The sequence below is a fragment of the Pongo pygmaeus genome, chromosome 4 (assembly GCF_028885625.2).
Source record: "Pongo pygmaeus isolate AG05252 chromosome 4, NHGRI_mPonPyg2-v2.0_pri, whole genome shotgun sequence".
NCBI lineage: Eukaryota > Metazoa > Chordata > Mammalia > Primates > Hominidae > Pongo > Pongo pygmaeus.
In genome coordinates, this window is record NC_072377.2 from 147116066 (window position 1) to 147128572 (window position 12507).

General features: G+C 43.7%; 1 protein-coding gene across 8 annotated transcripts in view; it reads right to left on the reverse strand.

The window, feature by feature from the left end:
- The window catches only part of FGF1 (fibroblast growth factor 1), a 108007-nt gene that overhangs the window by 4940 nt on the left and 90560 nt on the right, over positions 1-12507 (reverse strand). For 7 of the 8 annotated variants that reach the window (XM_054488665.2, XM_054488664.2, XM_054488663.2 and 4 more), the window contains one exon: positions 3271-3374. The exons of the other annotated variant lie outside the window; for it this stretch is intronic. In XM_054488665.2, coding sequence (XP_054344640.1) covers positions 3271-3374 — 104 coding nt within the window. The remainder of the gene's footprint in view (positions 1-3270; positions 3375-12507) is intronic. 8 annotated transcript variants of the gene reach the window in all.

Here is a 12507-nt window from a genome sequence, read left to right on the forward strand (position 1 = left end):
CCAGTGTAGCTGTACATTTATTAAGTTGAAAATCAGCCACAACATATTAAAGAGTGCAGTTACTTGAAAAAAATCCAGCAACCACTATTTTGCGTACTTGTAGTTAATCTGTTGGTGGAGGGGGAACTCAGTTTTTGAACTTTCTCTTTGTCAAGATCTTAGAATATATTTATTACATTTGGGTCTAAAACAGGTATATTAAAACACTTATGCTGGAACTGAGACATCTGACTTTGCTTTGCCTTTTTCAAGTCGTGTGACCCCTGCAGTCTCTCTTCACCCACAGTGGTTGGTGATTCCCTGTCTGGCGGTTTCCAATTATATTGTTCATTGTTCTCTACATGTGAGCATGTTTGTTTCTTTAGATTATAAACCCTAGTGAGGAAGGAGATGGAATCTTGTTGGTCTTCTCTCCATCCCCCAGACACAGAGCCTTGCAAATAATAGGTGCTCACCAGCTAAGTAATGTGTTTAATTTGATTCTTGAGATAATATAAAGCAGTCAGTAAAGTCAGCCTTTCTTAGTAAGGAACTGTGTAACAGGAAGTATCCTGCTTCTTATTCATTCATAATCTAGTGAAATGACAACTGGGTGAGACACTTTAGACATTTTGGAACAAGATGAGATATAAATATAATATTTTATTGGATGACTCTGCTGCCTCCAGAGGAACATGGTGCAGACATTTGTGTTTGATGCACGTTGTTGGGGGTAGAAGGACCTATGTGGGTTGCCCACTCCCTTGTAGGGAGGACTCGCCCCTGACACCTCATAGTGGGCATCAGGCCTGTGTTCTGTGACGAAGGTGAGGATGGCCACATTCCCCACCTGATGTTTCTATTATACTGGAGCAGTTGACACACACAAAATAGCTGAGTCACAGGCTGAGTCAGCAGGCCAGATCAGCGGTGCTCCGTCCCTCCACCAGGATTTGTCAGCACTCATTATGCACTTGGTACAATGCTGAAGACATGTGGGTTAACTATTGATTCATGTCTATTGTTTAAATTGTCTTCTTTTTTATATTTAGCATGTTTCCCCTCCCACTCTAAATTACATAGGTGACATATACTTACTGTAAAAAAAATTTGGAAAATACAGGAAGTGATTCACATACTATAAAATCACCCATTCTCCACCCCCAGAGATAACTATATCAGTATTTTGATATATAGCCTTTCAAACTTTAAAAAAATATATACATCCTTTCCACACACACAAGTTTGAATCAGGATGGATTAGTGCCTAAATTTTGTGAAGAGCATGAAGCAGAGCTTCATCTTAGAACTTCTCTTTATCAATGGGGAAAATGCAAACATTCTTAGGCATAATATACTAAGATCATATTTCAGGTGAATTGTAGTGATGGCCACGGCTATGGTGGGAGAAGGGGGTGCCTGGAGCCTATCGGAAATTAGATTCTGGGAGTTCTCCCTCAATATTTTTATATAAGTGAAAGCAGGTTACAATAAACATCAAAATTTATTTAAAGGGGGAAAAGCCATAAAACTGTGGCATAGCCTAAGACACAGTGAGGGTGAGGGGCTTCTAAGCTGATGACTTGTCTTACAGCCACCACTGGTCTGCGACGTGCCAGCCACTCTGATGGGCGCGTTCTGTGTGTTGCACCACTGAACCCATGTATGCTCTGTGTGAGGCAGTTATGATCCATGACCGTCCTCATTTTAGACAAGGCTCAGAGTGGGTAAGTGACTTGCCAGAGTGGCAGAGGCGTGAGATTCAATCATGAGTCTGAGACTAAATGATTGACTGATGGATTGATTTTACTACCACTTGGAAGAACTACCTTAAAAAAATCCCCTACTGCCAAACCCCTTAAAGCCATCCCAGGTGATCTGTACTGAGCACATAGCATTTTAGAGGTTACCTATTACCCTGATGATTTAATCTCCTGATCCCTAGTGGGCAGTGAGAGGAAATGAAACTGTATTCACATCAGGACCCTTGGCTGAGATGACAACTTCAAGAGAGGGTTTCTGTGCCCTCTGTCACTTGGCAATTCGATATAAGTTGAAGCTCCAGACTAAAATTCCCCCTACTGACTGTCTTTTTGAAGACATCTTCATAAAAGGGAGGAAAGGGGTGTGGATTGGGCTAGGAATTACAGCCAAGCCTTAGTTTATCAACTGTTAGGATACGGAGGAGGGAACATTAAAATCTAGAAATAACTTCAAAACCTGCAGTCATTGGTTTAAGCTGTCTCTCCAGTTAACTCCTGTCACAGAGATACCAACAGGGGCAAAATCACGTTGCCTCTATTTCTATTCCTTTCCCATAAAGACCTATCTATACATGGTCAAACCTGTATAAAGCACTGGCTATGATAGGGAAAGGGCAGGAAACATGGAGGATTTTAGCTACTGAAGAAACAATTAGACTACGCCTCTCCATGCAGCTCATTCATCCTCACATCCTTTCAGTACCTAACATGGCACTTAGACACAGGCATTTGATAAATGTTGAATTACGTTATTAAGCTTTCTATCCTTTTAGGTGATCCTTTCAGAATAAAAGGGGCTATTTTCAAAGTTTTATGCATGACATATAAACTACGAAAGCCCAGGCTCTGCCATTTGTGTAAAAAGCAATAAGAGACACACCTATAGCACATAGTACCCAGGTACTCAAGAAACATTTCTGGGCTGTGTGTGGTGGTCTATAATCCCAGCACTTTGGAAGGCTGAGGCCGCTCGAGCCCAGGAGTTTGAGACCAGCCTCAGCAACATACTGAGACCTTGTCTCTACAAAAAATAAAAACATTAGCTGGGCGTGGTGGTATTCATCTGTAGTCCCAGCTACTCAGGGGGCTGAGGGGGGAGGATTTCTTGCGCCCAGGAGTTCGAGGCTTCAGTGAGCCATGATTGTGCCACTGCACTCCAGCCTGGGCGACAGAGCCAGACTCTGTCTCAAAGTGGAAAAAAGAAAGAAAAACATTTTTGGAATGAATGAACGAATGAATGGAATGGGATTAGATATTCTAAAATGAGTGACTGAAGAGTTACCAAAACATCAATCAATCTTTCCTCTGTGTTTATGTGATAACACATTTGAGTGTTTTGAGAGAATACCACAAGAAACTCTTTTATGTTTGTGCCTAAAATAAAGCAGGGTGAGGGTGGGAATCCTTCTGGAAAAAATAACAAACAGAGACTAATTGTTGCTTTATAGTTTGCCTCACTCCGTGTAACAAGATTTCTGGAAACCTCAAACCTTGGCCATGTCTGGAAGCATGTCAGCTTCATACTTACTGAGCCGTATAAAAGCCCGTCGGTGTCCATGGCCAAGTACTGGCCAGTCTCGGTACTCTTTATATACACCTCCCCCACGCTTTCCGCACTGAGCTGCAGCTGAACTGGAATAAAAATAACACGAGCAAAAGTAAATAAACACTACGCTTTTGCCGATAGGACCCGGCAGCCAGGACAGTTGGCCATGGAAAATTCTGCTCATTCATTTCACGGAGCCCTTAGGGATGAGCCTCAGATTAATCAAAACATAGAAATACAGTCCCTTTTTCTCTGCCTTCCAAAGAAAGCTGTCCATTGGGAATTACGTCCTTGGGAAAGGAAGGAGAGACAACGGCCGGCTCACCTACCTGTCCACCCTGTTGGTTACAAAATGACCCTGAGTGCACCTTCACGGTGCCTCGCCCCTTTCTTTCTGTCACTTGTAGGAAGATAATCACAGGAGGAAATGGCACTCACTCCCCCGGTTTCCCTCATCCCTGCAATCTTGGGATGCCATAGAGTAGGATCTGGCCAGCCTGCATGTGTTCTGCTTTCATTATCAACCTGCACAGGGGTGCCTTTTAATTGTCTGGGCCTTCTAGTCATGGGAGAGACTCCTGTCCGCAGATCGTTATTTTATAAAATCTGAGACTGCTATTTTCCCTGAGACAGAAGAGGTTCTCAGGGAGTTAGGACTGGTTGCCACATATGAAACTCAGGGAACTCCCTCACAATGAAGTTTCTGTCAATCCCTCAGCCTCTATGGCAACTCACCTGGGGTACAGGCAGAGGGGAGATCGCCAGCTCCTGATGGGGGGAGAATGAAGCCGTTACCTGGAAATGCAGTGATGAGAACAGTGGTTCTCAACTGGGGGGTGATTTTGCTCCAAAGGGGACATTTGGCAATCTCTGAAGACAGTTTCTGTTATCACAGCTAGGGGGGCGGGTGCTACTGGCATCTGGTGGGTAGAGACCGGAGATGCTGCTAACATCCTACAATGCACAGGGCAGCCCCCACAGCAAAGAATTTTCCAGCCCAAAGAGTCAGCAGCGCCCAGGTTGAGAAACCTGGAGATGGAGGGAAAGGACTGTGAGTTACAGAGTCACACTCTCCTCATTCACACTGATTGACACTTCCAAGCTGCTGGACACTTAATTGGAATCCAATATCCATTTGATAATTATTAACTTGTTTATTCACCCTAGGGTGCCCTCTTGAGAGAGGTGCTTTGATAATTCACATTTGGGAATTGGAATTAATTCTAGACTCTTCGGGATAATTTATTTGGTCACTAGACCGTCACAACCATCACTACGACTAGGAGTGAAATCTAGACCAGGAACCAGTGGCTGCCCAGTAGTTAGTTCCCTAGGAGGATGAGGGGCATCTCTGAGGTTCATCTTGGCAGAGGCCGAGGGGCAGGAGAGGCTGGACCACACAGAGCTTTGGTTGGTAGATCTAGACCCCTCATTGCCTTTTCTTTGTTTTCTTTTCTTTTCTTTTTTTTTTCTTTTGAGACGGAGTCTTGTTCTGTTGCCCAGGCTGAAGTGCAGTGGTGCGATCTCAGCTCACTGCAAGCTCCGCCTCCCGGGTTCAAGCAATTCTCCTGCCTCATCCTCCCCAGTAGCTGGGATTACAGGCAGGCACCACCATGCCCGGCTAATTTTTGTATTTTTAGTAGAGATGGGGTTTCACCATGTTGGCCAGGCTGGTCTCGAATTCCTGACTTCATGCTCCGCCTGCCTCAGCCTCCCAAAGTGCTGGGATTACAGGTGTGAGCCACTGCACCCGGCCTGTTTTCATTTTTAATTTAATTTCTTTGAATAGAAAATATACTTCCATTTTTCCAAAGAGCAGAGGAGATAGTGAAAAGCTTCCTTCTGGGGTGCACATCTCCTGGGGGGATGCAGAAACAAGGAAACCCCTCCTAGACATCTTGTGTGTGTATCCTTTCTAGAGAGCTTGTGTGCGTATATTGCAAAAGACATACTATCTCATACTAATGGTAATGTACTGAGCACACAGTTCTGCACCTTGCTTTTTTTTTGCTTAACAACTAATTGTAGATCTTTCTACATCAGTATGGAAAGAGTAAACTTCTTTCTTCTTGCCGATTGAATTGTGTTCCATTATGTAGCTATACCATAATTGTTTAACCACTTCTCTGTTAATATGCCTGTATTTTCTTATTTCTCTTTGCCTTCCTTATCTCCTGATTCACCCCCAGGATGATTCATAGTTTCATCACCTTTACCTAAGATGCAATTCTCCCTTCCTTGGAAGTCTTTGCTATAGAGACTCAGGACTTCCTCTAGCTTCCTGTGGCAAGTGGAGTTTATTTAATTCACAGGAAGGAACTGGAAGCCACTGATGCACTTTCTCACAGGTCCTCCTAGGAATGGTTAGCTCTGAGAGTGTAGCCATGAGGGGACAGGCCTATGGGCCTCCACTGTAAGGTGGGCCCTGCTCTCTGGAGGCTTCAGTCACACCACTTGCTCGCTCTGTCTTTCTGCTCCTATTAAACTCCAAACTTTCCCTGTTTTCCTGGGATCTTTGCACATGCTATGCCCTCTCTCTGGGACCTTCTTCCTCCAGATATTCACAAGGTCCTTCTCCTCCAGGCCTCAGCCTAAATATCCTAAAAGAGGCCCTCCCCAGTAACTTGTGAAACTCTGCGCATGGGGTCCTTTCATCCCCACCCCATTCTCCCTGCCAATGCCACCATCCCCCACATCCTCCTCCTCCTCTGCCCCTTGTTTCTTTCATGGCACTTAGTACAACATGCAATGATTTTATTATCTAGGGAGCTACTGATCTATTTCTGCCTCCTCAGGAAAGTGTACACTCTGAGAGGAAGGGTAGAGATCTTGTCCTGTTCCCTCTGGGATCCTCAGCACCTCCCACAGTGCCCTGCACACAGCGGGCAGTCTACATTATTTGGCGAATGAATGGTGTTGGGCTAATATTGGCAGAGATGATACTCCTGGCCCGTCATCAATAAGCTGTGCACTTTGAGTTATGTTTCCAATAACGCTCTGAGGGGGGCAGTAAGATGGGACCACATGGAGAGTTGTAAGGCTCAAGGCTGGGCTCTGAGCTGAGTGACTTTGGCTAGGCTGCATAGCCTCTTAGACACAGTCTCTTTTTGAGTAAAATGAGGGGTATTTGCGCTCAGTCTCCATAAAGTTATTTCTCAGTCTACCAGTCTATGGAGCAAGTAGATACATGGAATGCCAATAGAATATTCTTTGGCAATAAAAAGGGAACAGAGTTCTGAGGCGTGCCACAACACAGATGAGTCTGGAAACAGTGCTGAGTGGGAAGAAAGCATCACAAAGGAACATGTGTTTTATGTTTCCATTTAAATGAAATGTCCAGAATAGGCAAATCCATAAAGACAGCAAGTAGATTCAGGGTATCCAGGGCCAGGGTGGGTGGAGATGGGGGAATTATGGTTAAAAGGCATGGGGCTTCTTTTTGAAAATATTCTAAAATGGATTGTGGTGTTGGTTACACAACTCTGTTAAGTTGTAAGAAAACCCACTGCATTGTACAACTTAAATAGGTGAATTGTATGGTATGTGTGTTATCTCAATAAAGCTGGTTTTTTTTTTTTTTTTAAAAATGGTTATCAGACTTTATGGTTTTCAGAGAACCTTCACATATACTTTTCTGTCAATTTCTCAGCATAATCCTATATGTTTAAGAGAGATCAAAGGAAGGGGCTAACTTTTATTGATCACCTACAATGTGCCGGGCACCATGCTAGTTTCTATCTTGATATAAACAGTACAAAATTAAAGAGTGTGGGCTCCAGAACACAACTGCATGAACTCAAGTTCTGCTTGGCTGCCTATTAGCTGTGTGATCATCAGGCAAAGTATTTGCCTCTGTTTCCTTATCTATAGTGGGAGTTGTTGTAAGGGCTAATGCATGGAAAGTGGCCAGTACTCGTATGACTGTTTCCTCTGTGCTTTTGTGACCTTTTCTCCTCGAAGCATTCCCTGGAGAATGGTGGTGCTTGCTCTGTCCTTTAGGTGAAGAGCTGGAGTTTGGTGAAAGTGTGTTTTATGCAACGTTATACTTCTAAGAAGGGGAAAAATCATGACCAGACCCCAGGTTGAGTACTCCAAGTATCCTACTTGTTCCTGTCTTTCACACAACCTCTTGGGCTCCAGTTATGGGAATGGATTGATCCAAATCCAGCCATACTCTCCTGCTCGGACCCTCTTCTGTTCAAGATCACACATGGACAAGATGGCGGGTGGCCATCCAGGTTCCCATTTGTAGCCATGGAATGGAGTGAGGTTAGCTGCCTGGGACTCTTTTCAACCTATCGCCCATATATGTAGATATTTACTCAAACACTAATTATAGGTGCTACAGAAACCCCAAAGGGGAGGTCTTTTTAGGTAATCAAGGAAGTTTTTTTTTGTTGTTGTTTGTTTCTTTTTTCTTTCTTTTGAGATGGAGTCTCGCTCTGTTGCCCATGCTGGAGTGCTGTGGTGTGATCTCAGCTCACTGCAACCTCCACCTCCCAGGTTCAAGTGATTCTTCTGTCTCAGCCTCCCGGGTAGCTGGGATTACAGGCACACACCATCGCGCCCAGCTAGTGTGTGTTTTTTGTTTTGTTTTGTTTTTGTATTTTTAGTAGAGACAGGGTTTCACCATGTTGGCCAGGATGGTCTCAAACTCCTGACTTCAGGTGATCCACCCCGCTCGGCCTCCCAAAATGCTGGGATTACAGGCGTGAGCCACCGTGCCCAGCCAATCAAGGAAGATTTTTTAAAAGCTTTTCATTTCCTATGCATTTCTATTTTGCTGCCTTCAATAGCACCCACTTGTCTGGCCATGGGGCTGAATAGGGTTGGCTTTGCCATCTGTGGAGTTCCATCATGGCCATGAAGAGGCCTCATAGAGGTAAACAAGAGCCAGAGGCCTGCTTAGCACATGACTTCAGCCCTCAGCCATGAGTCCCGACACCAGGTTTGTTGTGCCGGTGAGAATTCGTCTCAAGAGTTTCCTCTGTAAATATTATTTCTCCAGGATGTCCAAGTTTCATAGCTCATTTTCACTGGATTTCTTTCTGGCTAAGTTTCCTAAACATATATCCTTCTGCAAGTAGGGCTGGCAGGAAGGAGCAACACCCAGGCTGAGCGGCTCGTGTAGCTGGCTTGGTGTCCAGCTCTCTAGTGTGACTTCATTCCAGTTTTCCAGACCTACATCCTCTTGCAGCTGCTGCTGAGGACAGGCAAGGAAGGAGAGAGCATGAGAAAGGGGGACCTTGGGAAGAGAGGGAGGGGCTGGCCACACAGCAGCAGCTCCTTCCTCGGGTAGCAGCTCAGGGTTGGGGGACGGAGAACCATTCAGTCAACACATATTCATCTACTAGGTGCTGGGACTTACGCTCAGTGCCAGCCATGATCCCTGCACTTGGTGCTTCCACATGATTAGGGATACAGACAAATGAACCTGGGAGTGATACAGCAACACAATAACAAAAGCTCCACTTGTTTTTGAGCTAAAAGCAAACAAAAGCACAAAAACTGCAACATTCTTTCTCTCTCTCTTTCTGTGAGTGTGTGTGTGTGTGTGTGTGTAGTTTTTTTTTTTTTTTAATCCCCTTTCAAAGAAAGGCAGAATATAACATACAGTGAAAAAAACAAAATTGCAGTGGGAGAATATAGTAAATCCTTGATGAAAATTGTATTAAAAAACACAATACATTCGGGAGGCTGAGGCAGGTAGATCACAAGGTCAGAAGATCAAGAGCAGCCTGGCCAACAGGGTGAAACCCCGTCTCTACAAAAAATACAAAAAATACAAAAAAAAAAAAAAATTAGCCAGATGTGGTGGTGGGTGCCTGTAATCCCAGCTACTCGGGAGGCTGAGGCGAGAGAATTGCTTGAACCCTGGAGGAGGAGGTTGCAGTGAGCCGAGATCGCGCCGCTGCACTCCAGCCTGGCAACAGAGCAAGATTCTGTCTCAAAAAAAGAAAAGGAAAAAAAAAAAAAAGAACACAATACAACGTGTGTAGCTCATGAATATATCTATAGTAAAATATAAAACTGTGCACCAGATACTGACCAGATTCATACAAGTAGCTGCTTTGGGAAGGATAAGAGGAACTAAGACTGGGAGGGGAATTTAGGAAATGTTTCCTTCATCCTAACTCTATTTCTTTATAAACAGTTCTGAGGTAAAAACAGCCAGCTGGTGACACTGGAGGACTCTGAGTGATGAGATTCCTGGTGTTTGCTGGTGTTTGGTCTATATCTAGTGCATAGTTTTCTATTTTACTACGTATACATGAACTATGCATATTGTTTTGTGTATTTTACAAAATTTTCATCAGGGATTTGCTATGATCTCCCCTGATTCTCCATACATTTTAGGGTGGTAGCTGATGTGTTAAAGCTCCGTTCATAGTCAATGGGACACTTAGAGCTGGCCAAGACTCCCGCTTTTTGTTCCTGGTGACCCCTGAGATGTTTTATGACCCAGCTTAGGTTTGAGTCCATGTTGCATCTAGACCAGAGCATAGGCACTTATAAAAGGTGGGTCTTCTTGGTGGCAGACAGGGACCCAGGAGATCTGGGGAGGCAGGACGGGTGGATGAGGCACCTCTAAAGCTCTAACTTCTCTGTCCACTCCCTTTTTCAATACCTCCCGACCAGGTTAGCGCACAGAGCAAATGAGGAGCAAGCATCTCTTCTTTATCCCATACAGGGATCTAGGAGTTGCTATCTATGAACAGGAAGGTCAGTGTCTCTCAAGCATCCCAGGGATGAAGGGGCAAGTACTTTTTGAAAAACAAGATACATCCATGGTCCGTAGGGTGCTTCATTTTCCCCTTTTGAAATGGGGACATTAACAATTAATTTAGCTGAAGAAATGGAAAGCAACTTTTAAAAAGGTAATCTAATGATAGAAATTTCTTGGAGAAATTCAAACTTAGATAAAGCATTGTAAAAATGTACGGGAAGAGGGCTGGAAGTGTTTACTTGGTGGATTTGTGACTGTATGTGCCCCCAATAGAATCCAGAATCCTGCTCCTTTACTAAGAATGAGTTAAGAAGTGTTGGTTTGAAAACAGCCTATTTGTCAGAACTACATGTCAATGAAACTGAAACGTGCAAACTCACCTTTGTGGGTCATGGTCTTCCTTGTCCCATGCTCATTATTTAAACTGCTTCACAAGTCCCTGCATACCTGGGAAACCTACATAAAGGGGAGCCCAGAGCTTTTGCATGGCTGTGCTAGCCCCCATCTAGGTGTTCACACCTTTTATCTGAGGAACTAAGTTTGTAGCTTTGGTTTTCTCCTCTGCTCCCCAAAGCCTTCCATTAGGTCTTAGCAGTAGTTTGTTCACAGTAAGAATAGCAATCCCTTACTTTCCAAAGGTAGAAAAAAGGAGAAAGGGTTATGAGCCTGCCAGGGCCAAGAGAAGTCAACTTTGAGGTCTTGCACCCTGTTTCTGAGCCCCAGGCTATCCTAGCATCTTCCTGTCCCATCCCAGGCAAATGTAAAGGTAAAACCACAAGTGGTGCATTCAATGAGGAAAATGCCTGGAGAGAGAGGTTCTGCTTCTGTAGCATGTCTGTCTGTGGCCTCTAAGCCTGCTTTCTACCTCTGCTCTCCAAAGAGGCCAAGAGAGATTATGTGCCTGGTTTATTCTGGGTTGGAGACTTCCCGTCGTTTGCCGTGTTTACCCAAAGTGAGGTCAGCCTCATTCAGAACTTGGTGAGGTTGTTTTATGTCAGTGGCATTTATAATTAAAATGCAGCCACAAGCTGGGATTGGTAAAACATTAGAGAAAGACAGAGAAGGGGAAAAATCGAATTTGGGGGAAAATAATTCCAGTGGTAAAAAAAAATATACGCACATACATATATATATAAATATATATACACATCTATATATATATACACACATATATGTAAATATATATGAAAAAAAACCTTATCTTAAAAGATGTCTGCTTCTTTAAGGTCTGAAAAAGTTGCCTGGAAAATTTTGATACAGTCCAGAGACTGAATGACATATGTATATCATATATATATATGATATATATATATAATGATATATAATGATATATATATGATATATATGATATATATGATATATATAATGATATATATGATATATATATGATATATATAATGATATATATGATATATATATAATGATATATATATGATATATATGATATATATACACACATATATATCATATATATAGTATATATAATATATATTATATATTATGTGTGTGTGTGTATTTTAAAGTTTATGCATAAAAATCCTCTATGTAATCAGATGAGGGTTGTGGGGAGGAGGGCAAGGAGTCCTTCCCATCACATATGACCGAGGTGAGAGCACCCTGTCGCGGAGTACATTCCTGCCTGGAGACCTTCCTCTCTCTCTGACTTCTGGCAGTGGGGTCCAGCTCTCCCCATCGTGGTCATTTGAAAAACTGTTTTAACTTCGGGTCTGTGCTGGTGGAGAATAAAGTGCCTTAACTGCTAGGTGCTGAGTGATCCCAACCAGAGAATAGAAGTCTGGACTCCCCTAAAGCAACAGGGCAGGAGGCATTTCATGAAGAGGAATCTGCCCTTTAGAAAGGGCTGCAAGGTAGGATTGTTTTGACCCGTGAACTCTGCTAGTGCCTTGAGGATGTGGCTTGATTTATAAATATTTGATTGGCACGCACTTTGCTTAAGAACATTTCCATTTGTGCAGTGAGTGGTGCCGGTAATTCTGCTCCCCATGTAGCCTCTTGCGTGCTTGGGGAGCTGAGGAGTTGTGGGCTGTGGCAGGCAGCTGAAGGTTTGGAATACTCGTGAGGAAATTATTCTCTAATTATTGTTCCAGTTATTAATCCCATTGAGGGATAAGTCATGGTCCCCCTTCACCCGAGAGGGAACTCCTCAGAAAGATCAGAATCAATCACAGAGCAGACTTGCCCTGCCAGAGGAGTGAGACGGGGCGGGGCTTGCTGCACCTGTGCCTGGGCACATTATGCCTCTGTGTCAGGCCTCAGGGGCTTCAACCCAGATAGTCCCAGAGAAACTGGGACAAAGAGTCACCCTCAGTTCTGCGAGCAAGCATAGCATTCATTTAATCTAACAGACTTGAAAGGTCAGCTGGTTAGGTGAGGAAGGCTCAGGAATCCCGGAAGAATGATGATCAATACCATTTTTTCTGAGCACTTGTGTACCTAGCAGTGTGCTAAACACTCTTACAAACATTATCACA